At 43.1% G+C, this 14,610-nt stretch overlaps 1 protein-coding gene across 9 annotated transcripts in view; it reads left to right on the top strand.

The window, feature by feature from the left end:
* The window catches only part of VRK2 (VRK serine/threonine kinase 2), a 73,923-nt gene that overhangs the window by 25,167 nt on the left and 34,146 nt on the right, over positions 1-14,610 (top strand). For all 9 annotated transcript variants that reach the window (XM_039529819.1, XM_039529818.1, XM_039529821.1 and 6 more), the window contains one exon: positions 9,683-9,815. In XM_039529819.1, the coding sequence (XP_039385753.1) occupies positions 9,683-9,815 (133 nt within the window). The remainder of the gene's footprint in view (positions 1-9,682; positions 9,816-14,610) is intronic.

The raw sequence follows: 14,610 nt of genomic DNA, 5'->3' as shown, positions 1-14,610 counted from the left end.
TGATCCTGAAAGCTGTCTGCTTCCACAACTTGAACTGATGTCAGTAAGAGTTCAGTGCTTGGGGGCCTTACAGGATCAGGCCTTGTTTCACACAGTAGTTTATTGCTTCTTGCACTAACAATAGCATCAGTGAGTTCTGGGCCTAATTAAGTCAGCTTTCTAATATGCTGGTAATCCACGTTTATTATCCAACTTAACAAAGCAATATATCATGAAATTTTATGTGGCAGCTCCATTGACAAACAAGGAAGACAGTCATATTTCACCCCACGTCGCATGTTTTGTAACACCGTTAGTTGTACTGTTTTATTCTTAATTTGATAATCCCACATGAATCTCCCAGCATTGTTCATGTGAAACTTGACTCTAGCTCTTTCGTGCTGAGGATGGAATTTCATCCAACCTTCGCAGTGTGTTAAAAGGTAGGTGACGTCATCCCTGTTTTTAAATTGACGGAACTGAAACACAGGGTTGTTAAGTGCTTGACTAATGGCAAGTCAGGAGTAGGCAGTCAGGAATAGAACTCGTATTGACTGACTTCTAGCTCCATGCTCGAAGCATGTGGGAGGCTTTGCTGCCAAATAATTACTGTGTGGGATTTGTTTTTGTTATGGAAGGGGGGGTTAATGTGTCATAATTTTAAGGTTAAAGTATTTTTTTAAAAGTCCAAATTAATCTAGTTTTATCAGTATCAGTCAAGATGCATTGTCACTTACATGTAAAACAAATTTATTTAAAAATCACAGGCAGGCCAGTAAATACAGTAATGTTAGGAGACACGATATCAGTTTAAAAAAAGTTTTTCTTATTCCATGTTACATTTCAGAGACATAGACAAATCTAGACTTTCAGAACTATGTATGTACATTTACACCCATTATTTACATTTGTCGTTGAACATGCAATTATTAGGATTTGTGCATGCATATTTGGCATGCATATCTGCTTACACAGTTCCAAAAATGTATCATTTAGCTTATGACCGTATTATGAGAACCTTTTAAATGTATAACTTTGTACTGAGAAAACCTAGTCTGATTCTTTCTCATTCCCCAAATTCCATTTTGGAAAGTTCTGCTGTTCTGCATTATAGTACTTTTAGTGGGAATCTTTCCTGTTTTTATTTTACAGGGGTCATTACAGTAGATCTTGCATTTCTGAAATGCTTTTCTTCTAAAGCACCCTTGTAAAATACAAACTAGCACTCTGACCAACAGAATTCATAATCCCCTTTTTAAAATGAACAATAAGACAAATAACTTTTAAAATTTATATTCATGTCTCTTAGCTGTTCTAGCAAGGCAGAGAAACAAATAAAGCACAGGTTCTATCACTCTGTGACCTCCAAATGATGTTTAGAGATGGCCAGAAAATCAGAATCCACTGACCCAAGAGCAACTTGCTGCAGACCCATTCAATAGGAGGGAGCAAGGCCATACAATGAGTTAGAGGTCAAAAGAGCAATTCTGTAGTCTGTTTTTCTTAACATGGAGCCAGCATAATGATTGACAGAGCGGGAGTGATGTGCTGGGAGAAGAACTTAGCCCATAGAACCAGGAGAGGCATGCAAGCAGATTTGCAGTTATCAGTCCTATAAATTCAAAGAGAGAACAACCCACTATTTCAGTATTGTGCAGGGTCTAAAGACAATTCACTATATGGCAATAGCTTTTTAGATGGTAATGCAGAGTGAGTATTATTAATATAGACCCCGAATGACAAAACTGAATCAATTAACCTCCTCAAATCCTGGTGCTATTAAAAGAGACAGCTGATTGACTGCCATTAAACAAACGCTTTAAAATCAGAGAAAGATTGATTTAAGTAAAACAAGCCTTGGGAGGGTGTCTGTTTAAAACACTTTACTTTTATCTTTATTTTTATGGATTACAGGGGCAGGCATCCATACATTTCACATCTGCAGCCTTGCCAACTCTCAAGATTGTACTGCAAGTCTCGCAATATTTGTTTTTTTCTTAAAGCCCCATCTGCTGGAATGAGGTTTTTTACTTGAAGCAGCAAAGAGTCTTGTGGCACCTTATAGACTAACAGAAGTTTGGGAGCATGAGCTTTCGTGGGTGAATACCCACTTCGTCGGATGCATGACTAACACGGCTACCCCTCTGATACGTTTTTACTTGAGAATCTTTGCTTTCATTTAAAAAAAAGTTTCTAGCCCAGGTGGCTGCTGAAGAAACCTTGCAAACATGATCCTTACATATTCTAACACAAGATGGCAAATAAAGAGAACCCCAAACATGCTTTTTAAAATCTCATTATTTTTAAGCCAATCAGGACTTCTGGTTCCTGACTTATGGTTTTTGAATGCTTAGAGTTGGCAATACTCTTCAGAGCCCTCCCTAATCAACTTTTTCTCCAAAATACTTCCCCTCTCTGGTAATGATAGTTTGTGGCTTAAAAGTGTTACTAGAACCCTCACGTTACTGTTACAATATTGAAAAGTTAACTGTAGATTGTGTTACGGCCAGTGGTGAGCTGGAGCTGGTTCGTACTGGTTCACAGGAACCGGTGGTTAAATTTAGAAGGCCTTTTAGAACCAGTTGTTCCGGGACAACCGGTTCTATAAGGGCTTTATTTAACAAAAGCTCCAGCAGCTGTCCACTCCGCTCCGGCCCCAGCTCACTTCCCCCTCCTCCATGAATGCTCTGCCCCCCTTCTCCTCCCCCTCCTCTGCTTCCCGCAAATCGGATGTTCGCGGGAAGCCTGAAACAAGCAGCAGGCACGCAGGTAAGCTGGGGCGCGGGGGAAGGGGAGGCCCGGCCGAGCGGCTCCCTCCAGCCCAGCTCCTGGTCCTGGCCGAGCGGCTCCCTCTGGCCTGGCACCCCCGGCCGAGTGCCCCCAGCTCCGGCCCCGCGGCTCCGGCTCGGCCCCCGTGGTGCTGGTGCTGGTTCCGGCCCAGCCCGGCTCCGTCCCCGCGGTGCCAGTGCTGGTGCTGGTGCTGGTCCCAGCCCCGCGGCTGCAGCTCCGGCCTGGCTCGGGCCCCGCGGCGCCAGTACTGGTGCTGGTCCTGTCTGAGTGGCTCCAGGCAGTGCAGTAAGGGAGCAGGGAGGGGGTGTTGGAAGAGGGCAGGGGAGTTTGGGCGGTTGTGGGGGGGTGGATAGGGGTGGGGCGGTCAGTGGGCAGGGAACGGGGAGTGAATGGGGGCAAGGGTCCTGGGGGGGCCGTCAGGAATGAGAGGAGGGGTTGGATGGGGCGGCAGGAGGCAGTCAGGGGACAGGGACGGGGGGTGGATGGGGCAGGGGTCCCGGGGCGTCAAGGAACATGGGAGGTTGGATGGGGCAGGAGTCCCAGGGTGGGGGGCGGCCACGACCCCTCATGGGGTAAGGAGGAGGGAACCCCTGTTGTTAATATTTTGGCAGCTCATCACTGGTTATGGCCTGCGTTCCCTCGGCAGCCACGGTACAGAAATCTTCTCACATGCTGTTTAAGTGCACAGCAATTAATAACAGAAAAGTTAAAATATTTGGATTTCCAAAGTTAAGTGGTGGTTGATTCTGGGAAAGTTCCCTTTCCTTTCATTTACAGTGAATAAAATCTTTCAGATTTTTGGTATTGGCACACTATGGTGCAGTCTCTGTAGGAGGGGAAGAAAAATCAATCCACTGCTGGATTTTGACTTGGCAGTTAAGATTACTCCTGATCTTTAGGCAAACACAACAAACTCACACAACAAATGACAGAATAAGGGAATCTCTGTGTCTGCTTCCTTCATCTCATGTGTTACAGGCAAGATACAGTGCACAGACAGGTTAGCTGCAAAAATTTGAGCTTTAACCTTTGAACTTTCACTTGCTTCCCTGATCTGGGGTGACCTGAAGTTGGCATGATTCCTTCCACCAGTCTTCTCAGCACACTGGGGCAAGGCTCTGTGCACTGTCTTGGTTTGTCTTGCTGATTATAGTTTTGATGTCATGGAGTTCAGTTAATTTCAAATGTTAATTGGAATTGATTATGCAGAAGCCAAGAGGAAAGAGATAGGAAATAGAATGGGGATGAAGTGACACACAAGGAAGGGGAGCAGGGAATTTAAACCTCATATCCCAAAAAATGCTTCAGACTCAGCTGATCTTATAGCAATGGCTTGACATTTTTACTGGTCTATTTGTGTCCTGGATGTATCAAAGATTTCCCCCTTGATGAGACGAGGTCATCTCTTAGTGCAGGGACTTCCAGAACATCTAGGATCATGAAGATGCTAATGGTTCTACTGTGCTCCTCTCTGAATGCCCAGAGTAATGGTCAGCCAACACCGCCCTTATCAGTTTGTTCAAGCTAAAGCAGAAATGCCTATATAGGCAGATATAGGCATTTCTCTCTGTTTCTGTTCGCTGTTAAGTACACCAGTGAACTCATGAGTACTTGGGGGTCATTACACTCTAATGAAACTCAGTCCAGCTGACACTTGGCTGTTTATATAAAGATGTATACAAGTTGAGATGACATTTTTGTCTTTTTATCCACTACAGTTCAGAAAGACTCAAAGTTTAGCAAACCATGTATCTTCCCCTCCCCCGTCAAAATTATATGCTGCAACACAACACTTCCCCTGTACTCTTACCACTTCTCAGCCTCGTCCTTTCTGATCTCTTCCAGCTCTCCTTACTCACGCCTCTTTGCTGCCAAGATTACCTTCCTGACCTACTGTTCTGACCGTTTCCCTCCTTCCCATTCTCTGACCTCTCTCTAATGGTTTCTCTTTTCTTAATATTCATCGTCCCCTCTGCCCCACCATTCAAGGCTCTCTGCAGCTCTGTCCCAACCTACATCTCTACCCTTGTGCCTTGTTATACTCCTTTTCCCCCAGCTCCGTTCTGAATTTTCATCTGGGCTTTCTTTTTGACTTCTAACCCACGCCCCCTTAGTATATAATCCCACACCATTCCAGCTACACAGAGCATCCTCACAGGCACTGTACCCAGGTGTTGAAGTAAGGGGCAGAAGTGGGGAGCACTGCTCCTACTGCTAAAAGCAGAGGAAGAGCATCCCCTCTTTTCTTTGGCTTGAGTAGGCCCTTCTGCCCAGCTGCTCCACCCTTCACCTTGGCTGCTGTGAGAGCTCCATCTCCAGTCTCCATGGTTTAACCAGTGACTGTACACCAAGCCTCTTCTATAAAGTAAATAAACTCATGCCCTCATATTGATCGCCTTTCACCTTTGGGACAGCTCCCTTACTAGTACAGTACCATGTACGTGTATGGTGCTAATAAATAGTAATTATTCACAGGGCCAAATGGAAAACAAACCAGAAAATCTGGGCACCATCATCAGCTCAATAACCATCACCAGATGTGTGCATCTAAAAATATAATACCATGGAGTATTGTAAGATGTGACTTACTAGCAGGTGTACACTCTGGTGGCTGGGTGTGGTTTGGCAGGCTCTCCTATAGCACCTCCTACTGACAGCCACCCAGGCCTAGCGGCAGTCTGCTTCTTCTTGCAACTCAGCCCTTTGGCCAGGACACACACAGTTCCACTCCTTCAAGGGTAAACCAATAGTCCAACAGCTACCAGCCCTTCAACTTAGTCCAAGTCCAGGCTTACTAGTCCATATCCCAGCTATCGGGGGTTTCAGTAGTCCTGACGCCTTGTCAGGAAGTGTTTCCACGCCTCCTTCCTTGATGGATGGTAGGGAAATCCTGGTCCTCCCTCTCTACTGGGTTCTAGTCCAGGGATCCTTTAATAAGCAGTCAAGTGCTGGCTGTGCTAACCCTTTACTGCCTTCCTGGCCCACTTCCTACCTTACCCTGTCTTGGGCCTTTCCTACAGCCTCTTCCCGGGCTCAGAAGGTTTCAGCTCCTCCCTCTCCAAGCCTCTGCCCCAGGCTCACTGCAGAGCTTCTTAGCACTTTCTGCCACCCAGGTGGTTACAGGAGTCTGGTTGCTCCTTGCAAGCCCACCTTCTGTCGGGTAAACTCTGTCCGATCAGCAGTTCTACTCTGCTCCCCGGCTCCAGCCAGAGTTCTCTCACTGAGTGAAAGCCAGTGAGCTGCTCTCCTTCCTGGTCAGCTCCCAGCTGGCCCAGGTTTAGCCCTTTTAACTCTTCCCTCCAGGCTTGACCCCTTTATTAGGTGTAGCAGGGCAAGGCCATTCTAGCCCAGAGTGGGGTTGGTATACCCCATCACAAGTCTAAAAGAGAGCGCTGTGGAATATCCTGAATAAGTAGTCTAGGGTAGCATACGTCTCCTGTTTAGTTTCTTGTTTAACATCTGCTTAAAGGACTTATATTTAAGCACTATGATCAAGTGTTCATGCATACAAATGAGCACCTATGTCGGTTGGGTACATAACTGGCCTTATCTGTGCATGCATATCTGGTATTTGCGTGTGTGATAGGTACACTTATGCATGAAATTAAGTGTGCCAGACTTGGAAAATCTGGCCCATAATCCATAACAGGCATTGCTAAGAACTGCTGGGTCCAGTGCATAATTACATGAAAAACAAAACAAAAACTAAACCAAACCAACCAAGTTCAACCCCTTGCCAAGCAAGCAGATTGGCTGTCTAGGGACAACTTCCGAGCTTTCCATGGTATTTCTTCAGTCTGACATACTGTCCTACATATTCTCTTGTTCTCGTTTCCTATGGCTTGTTCCTGGTTTTCTTTGTTTCTTGCAATGTAAAGCAGTGAACAGATGTAAATTGTTATTTTATGACATGGTGAGTATGGGCTAATGTTGTACTTAACTTTTGTATTTATTTTACTTTCTTTGTTACAGTCAGTGGCTTTTTCTCCCCTTCCTATAATGAAAAGCATTTAATTAAAAACCCCAATAATGTAGTGAGTTAAAAGGACACCCTGATCTGCAATATCAAAAGCTGAAAACCAGGTTGGAAGAGGAGTTATTTAGCATGGGAAAAGGGGTGTAATTGCAACTAATGAGATGAAATTAAGAAAAGGATCATTTAGACTCGTTGAAGTTGGTGATGAAGCTTCCAGGGTGGAATCCTGTCTCCATTGCAATCAAAGGGAGTTTTGCTGTTTGACTTCACTGGTATGGGCTCAATCCAATCTTTATGGAGAAACCTGTTGGAAATGGCACTTCCTGATTATCACTACAAAAGTTTTTTTTTCTCCTGCTGATAATAGCCCACCTTAATTGATTAATCTCATTATAGTTAGTTTGGCAACACCCATTTTTTCATGTCCTCTGTGTATATATCTCTTCCTACTGTATTTTCCACTGCATACATCTGATGAATTGGGGTTTAGCCTATGAAAGCTTATGCTCAAATAAATTTGGAGGGTCCCAGAGCCTTGGCTGCAGCCTAAGCCTGATCCTGTGCACCACAGTTTTACAGCCCTGCATCCTGAGCCCTGCAAGCCAGAGTCAGCTGACACCAGCCATCCATGTGTATAATTGCAATGTAGACGTATCCTGTGGTTCCAGCAGGGCAGGAAGTGTGGAGATGTCTTGATGTCCTTCACTCACACTGCTCTGTTGTTTCTCTAACATGCCAAAAACCAGTTAAATTTAATATAAAAGTTGGCCATGCTTTTTAGGTTCTGGTTCAGTTTGGTGTCATTTTATCTATCCCTGCCAAAGACTTACAGTCAGGCAAAATCCAAATGCTGCTACTTAACCAAGGAAGAACAGACCTTACAGCATCTTTCCACCACAGCCCACACCATATGTGGAAGGCTCCCCTCCACATCACTAAGCTTGACGATATGGTAGTTTAAATCAGTTCTCTGCCACTCTGACTCAGTGCATTATTGACTTCAGGCTCAATTAGGGCGGGTACCAGAGCATCTAGAATACACTGGTGAACACGGAAGAAAATCATTGGGTCAACCCAGCAAAGCTTGTGCTTTGTCCCAGATTTCCTAATAGCGCCTACAGTCTTTAATCTTGTATCACAGTTTGTACAGTCCGTCAGGTGAAAAACATAATCAGTAATCTTAAACACTTCACCCTGCAGGAAGAGAGTGCTGCATCCCAGCTTACACGCTCCAAATAAGCACAGATCCTGCAGTAGAAACCGTAAAACCATGATGCCAGCAGCCCAAAATCTGAAGCTGCCTGGAGCACAAACAGGAATCAGTCATTTAACAGTATGTGTTACAAAATAGTGGTGGTGTTTTTTTCCTGGGAAGGAGTGAAACCCACCAACAGCGATATAATTAAATTAAAAGCACAGAAAACTCTTGTTACCAGATAAACTTTTTCCCATTAAAACTAAAGGGAAAACAAAAGTTATTAAAGATTATAGTAAGAAAACTAGTTTCTTATATTCTTACATTATAATACCTATTTAGAGAGTCTGTGCATTGACTTCAGTGGGTTTTGGATCTGGCCTGTACTACCTTTCTTCTGTGAACTTGCAGCATATTACATGGTAAGAAGCACTATGAATATTTACACAACATGATTTAGGTTGACCAGTTCTAGTAATAAGTGAAGGGCAAAGGTTAGGCAAGCATGCAAAAATGATGTACCACAAAACCAACCTTAGTCGTGATAGAATAGACATTTTCTGCAGATTTACCAGCATTGAACAGATGGGGAAACTGAGGCACAGTGAGGTCAAATTACTTGCTGAGGGTGACACTGACTAGCAGAGTTGAGAACAGAACACAATTCTCCTGACTTTCTGCTGATCTAACTATTAAACAATACTGCTTATAGAGAGTGCTTTAAAATGTGAGGCTTGCTGCAGTACTTCTGTCTTCAGTCTGCTCTATTTTAATATTCATTCACATGGATAAGCGTTCAGAACATTTTTTTAAAGGTATATGTCAGGTATAGTATTCAACCTCTTGGGGGTATGTGCTCTCTTTGGGTACTTGGGTGCATATGGCCACAAATCTTAAAGAATGTGCTAGCCTTGTATTTGAAGATAAATGTATCATGATAAATGAACTCTTCCTGGAATTCACATTGGGGGCCAAAATCTGTCCTTTGGTATAACCAATGCAACTCCGTTGAACCCCATTGAGTCTGCCCCAGTGTAACTCTGAATACAGTTTGATTCTCTGATTGAAAAACTTTAAAAAAAAAATTTCAACATAAATGTTTCAACATAATGGAGGAACATTTTTTTCTGATTGCTTTCTGTCTTTTTCTTAAATTTTCTACGTTCTGTTAACAAAAACTGTTTCCAGTACTGAGTTACCAGCTGTGATGATGATAATGATGTAGCTACTACCGGTCTAATGACTGGCAATACCATGGGTAAGTTCTATATGCAAACTGGGATTTTGTGTTTTAGAGAAACTAGGTGACTTTCACTCTTTTTCTACACTTTTATAGTCCTCGCCATTATGAACTTGTATAATAAATCTTAATTGTTGAAAGATTTGATCCAGTGTGTGTGTTTTTAGGAAGGAGAGGAAGGGGTCCCATAAGCTGCATGAGGACATGGTTTATGATGTTTAGATCCCCACCTGGAGAGAAGAGAGCTTAAGAACAAAATAAAAAGATGGAAATTCTACTCGACTCTGAAATAAGAGAAGAGCATGGTAGAAGGAGGATTTAAATGGGGGAGGGCAGCTGTTACAGCACCCAGTTGTACATATTTTATCCTGAGACACCATTTGGTTTAATAAAATGTAGATCTAAGACTGTTCTTAACCTATCAGTTTCTTAAGACTTAATTATAAAGGTTATACTTTCAAAGGACAAAAGCATTATTCATTTGTCTGTTCATGTCTTCCAGGTTTATCTTGCAGATTATGGACTTTCCTACAGATATTGTCCCAATGGGAACCACAAACAGTATAAGGAAAATCCTAAAAAGGGCCATAATGGGACAATAGAGTTTACCAGCGTAGATGCCCACAAGGGAGTAGGTAGGTTTCTTCTTTTATTTCAGAAGAGTGATTACAGAATAAGTAATCAGGCTATGTGAACTGGTGTATGTTACGGAGCAGTGGTGGGTATTGGTGATGGTTGATCAGAAGAAGTTCTTATGTGGTGACCTGTCACACCAGGGAATGTTGCTTCAGGTGCAAGGGAAAGGGGAATGTGTTAACGCTTAAAGAATAATGGGTGCGATGGGCTGGAAGATGGAGGAAGACGCTACAAAAGAAACTTGCCTTTAAACTTGGTCGTTGGTTTATATTGATAATACTATCGTGCAGTGGTTTGTTTTGTTAATGCTCTAGAACAGCGGTTCTAAAACTGGGGGTTGGGACCCCAGAGTGGGTCTCAATCCCATTTTAAGGGTTGGCGTTAAACTTGCTGGGGCCTGGGGCTGAAGCCGTAGTCTGAGCCCCACTGCCCAGGGCCAAAGTCCAAGGACTTCAGGTTACAGGCCCCCCACCTGGGGCTGAATCCCTTGGGCTTCAGCTTTGATGCTCCCCTCCCCCCGCCTGGTGTGGCAGGGCTCGGGCTTCGGCTTTGTAGTAGTAATTTTTGTTGTCAGAACTGGGTCGCAGTGCAATGAAGTTTGAGAATCCCTGCACTAGAACATAGAGGTGGGGGAGATGTTTGGCAGTTTCACATTACCTAAGAAGAATTTTGGTGGCCTGATAAATATGCCTTTATGCAGATCTACACCTGTTTTTCAGTCTGTGTGTCAGACCATTTCAAGACATCCTCCTACAGAGAGAGAATCCTTTCTTAAAGCTACAAAGTGTTAACTTTTTGAAATCTTTTCCAGTAGCCTTTCATATATCTTACTTATTTAAACTCAATTTGATGGTATTGGAAACACATTTGCAGGTAAATTACATACATAGTCCTTTTATTGGATATTGATTGTACTGCCTTGCATTCCAAGGCAGACTTAATTCAACAATTCCCTAATTAGTTAAAGTCATAACCTATGTCTTGTATTCATTTACCATTAATTAAACTGTAGCTGTTTATTACACTGCAGTCCAAATTCAATAGCAGACCCACAGAGCCATGGAAAAAGGGAGTGGGAGGTCAATATTGAAAATATATGTTGCAAAGTCCCACTGATGGCTGCATTGTTCACAATCAATATGGTCAATGCAACACAACTTTCTTAGTTGCTATGTCAGCAAGACAAAAAGTCAATTCTAATGTTATGCTAGTGAAAAATAGTGATTATTGAAAAACTTTGACTCTTGCTGCAAAACAATATTTTTGTGAAGCATTTCCACCCCCTCAAATGTTCTAAACCTGAAAGAATGGACTGGCTTTCTGTTGCTAGCTATGCTAGGACCACAGTGTCACAAATGATAACTGTAGAAATTTGTGCTTGTTAATAGCTGCTGAACTGTTACCTTAAACTAATACTTTCTAATGAGTTTTAGTTGGCACAAACAACTGTATATTATTGCTTTTTCTATTAAAAGGACCATTGACCATGTAATGTAGAGGGTCTTGATAATTTGCCAGCGCTGTTAAAACCTGCAGTCGTTTAACGCTGGTCATTAGGAAAAATGAAATAAGACTGTCAAGTATAGCTGCTCAGACAATTGCACAGCTTCACCTGCTGATAACATTCTGTGGTGAAGAGGGCATATGCTCCAGTCCCTTCCCGACCCACCCAGCACAGAAAGATCTTACTCTGTTATGTCCATAGACAGTGTGAGCTGTGTGACTAGAGGCATGAGCACCACTCTGAAAACTGTCCCTTGGAGATCTGTCTGAATGTTGTTGAAGGGAGAAACTGGAGGTTGGGGCAGTTGGGCAGGGGCAGTTGGGACTGAGCACCTGGGCAGACGTAGCAGTTGGTTTAGTTTTCTGGTGAACAGGAGGCAGTTGAGAGTCTTGGTACTAGGGAGGGGATGCATCTTTTATTTCCCTCCACCTTTTGAACAGGGCGGTCATAGTTGGGTGTAGTTGGGTGAATTCTTCGTTCCTCACCACAGCAAAATCAGTGGTCAGATCATCCCTTTCTGTGGTAAAATCAAAAGCCACGGTGGTGATAGGGAGGGCTGTGGAAAAGGAACTCTCCACAAAGATCCCTTTGCTGCTGTTTCGTCTCAGTGTCGTTTGTGAGGGGCAGGGTTTGCCCCAAGAGAAAAGTCTACAGGGCCTGACACCAGACAGTATAAGGATAGGGAGCCAGACCCTGAGCTGCTATAAAAAAATGAAGATTTACACCAGTTGAGAATTCACTTGCGGCAGCTAGTTGTTGTGAAGGATTTGGACTTTTCCACTTCCAACTGCATGTTCTAAGAAAAGACCCTTATGGCAACTTCCATCTCTTGTAGAACCCGCAGAGCACATGCTGCAGGTCTGGGTTCCACGTGGGGAAGGGAGCAGAGTCCAGGCAACATGAGAGGGCAATCTCCTCTCCAACCCTATGCATTTCCCATGGGACCGTGTTATCGTTTCCAAGGGGGTTGTGAAGGCACCTGCTGCTAAGGGGACTCTCTAATGTGATTGCATCAATGGATCTGGGCAGCCATTGAGCTGGGGGAGGGGGAGTGTGCCAGGTCAGTGTGAACAATCCTGGCCTCCCCTGAGGAGCTGGCCTATTGTCATTATAGCTGATGGTGAGATAAGGCTCTCTCTCTCTATATACACACACGTATTACATTAAAAATAAAACAACAACCAAAAAGCCCATGTTAAAAACATTAAGGTTTCAAAATCAAACATTTGAAAGATAGGAAATGCCAGCTTTATGGTGGTCTGTGCAACCTTAATTCGGCTCTCTTGTGCATTTGTGTCATGACAGTCTTTAATTACATGATCAAATACTATTTTTTTTCAACACAACCCCAAGCCTCATTCAGTGCATAGGATGGATGGTGCTCACTGAATGGGCAGCTCTGTACTATTTCTTTTTATCTTCATTGTTCAGTGCGTGCTCCCATGCCATATATACTGCACACTTTTCAAACCCTGCTCTGAATACAGAAGTATTACACTCCTTAGAATGAGTGATTCACAAACATTAAAGAAATGAAAGTATTATCCTGTTTTAAAATCAGAAGCTGAAGCAGAGAGAGATTAAGGCCAGAATTTGCAGGTGTCCATGGATTTTGGGTGCCCAACTTGAGACAACGGGAGCTTGATTTTTTTCAGGGAGTTTAGCATTCCGTAACATTTTATAACACATTCTGTGCACAGCTTTCATTGACTTGAGCTGCAGTTGTCAGCATGTCTACAAATCTGATCCCCAGTGTCTCAAATAGGGCACCTGGAAAATGAGTAACACAAAATTAGTGGCCCCTGTGAAAAGCTTAGTTTAAGTGGCTTGCCCAGTATCATAAGAAGTACATGGCAAAGGCAGAGATGGAATCCTGTTATCTATGCTGGCATTCAACTATCTTAAGCATGACACCATCCTTACTCTTCCTGCAGTCCTCTATCCCATTCGCAACAAAACTTCCAGCTTCAGAAACAAATGGGGCATAGGGCCTACAGACAACATCCTCATTCACAACCCTCATTCATTCATTCCTGGAGCACACATTGTCCAGTGCAGGGAATGAGACAGGGCTCTTGTGGAAAAAGCAATATGGTGAGTATCCTAAATATCAGGGTTGGAAGGGACCTCAGGCGGTCATCTAGTCTAACCCCCTGCACAAAGCAGGACTAATCCCCAGACAGATTTTTACCCCTGTTCCCTAAATGGCCCCCCCTTAAGGATTGAACTTGCAACCCTAGGTTTACCAAGCTAATGCTCAAACCACTGAGCTATCCCTCCCCCCAGACTATCATAATGGGTATGCACAGGCAACCACGATTCTGGCTTTTCCTAACTTTTGAGTGCTTGATGTGCAGCCTTAATGATGTTCTTTGAACATAGTTGATTTTAAAAAAAAATTATTTATATGTATATATGATTTTTTCCAAAGGGCTTTTCTGACTATATGTACCATACCGAAGTATTTTAAATGCCAAATATTTCAACAACAAAAATATTTATCAAGGGTTTTTTATGTGCTTGTTTTCAAAAGGCCTGAGGGGTAGAACTTGTTATATTGAGTTAGACAGATGGAAACCTTCAAACTTCCACTTATTCTTATTTATGAATTAGCTATACAAAAGTGTGCAGTGGTTTGATTGAGATGTCTGGCGTAGACTTCCAAAAAATATGAATTTGTGGCTTTTGAAAGTGCCTCTTGACAGTCCTTGAAACTGATTGCCCCTTTCCACAAAGCAAGTACCACACAGTTTCATTGCAAGCTTCCCAGTAACTTAAATGAACATTGCTATCACAGGTCAGCTAGAGAGAGCAATCCAGCCTCATGCACATTCATTCGCTGTACTCTTTGCTAAGCTTCCTAGTTATGGTGGCTGTTGTGGTGATATTCACTGGGAATCACACTGAGATCCTGGACGTTATTTAGCTTTGGACACCAAACAACCGTTCCATGGTATCAGTTTCCATTACTAGTCTGCATTTTTGTGACGGTCTTTTGTCTTTTTGCTCTCCCCACCAATCTCATTCAGTATGGAACATGAATTGCTCTGTGCTTAATTTTCATTTGAGCTTCTGGGCTAGTTTCTAAACTAACTTGACAAACTTTGGTCGTCTTGGCTACTTGTTTGCTCTGGTGTTGTAAGAAAGAGAGGTTATAGGATGGCTTTTTTTAATTGGAGATTATTCCCCAAATTAAATCCCCTATCGTTTTTCAAAGGCACGGTCTACAAGACTGCAGTGTTTGTTAGTTCTTGCATAGAATTTTAGTGAACCATATTGAACATAGTCTT

This window comes from Mauremys reevesii, linkage group 3, assembly GCF_016161935.1.
Source record: "Mauremys reevesii isolate NIE-2019 linkage group 3, ASM1616193v1, whole genome shotgun sequence".
Lineage (NCBI taxonomy): Eukaryota > Metazoa > Chordata > Testudines > Geoemydidae > Mauremys > Mauremys reevesii.
The sequence above is the reverse complement of the archived record's forward strand: the minus strand, read 5'-3'. Positions and strand labels throughout refer to the sequence as shown.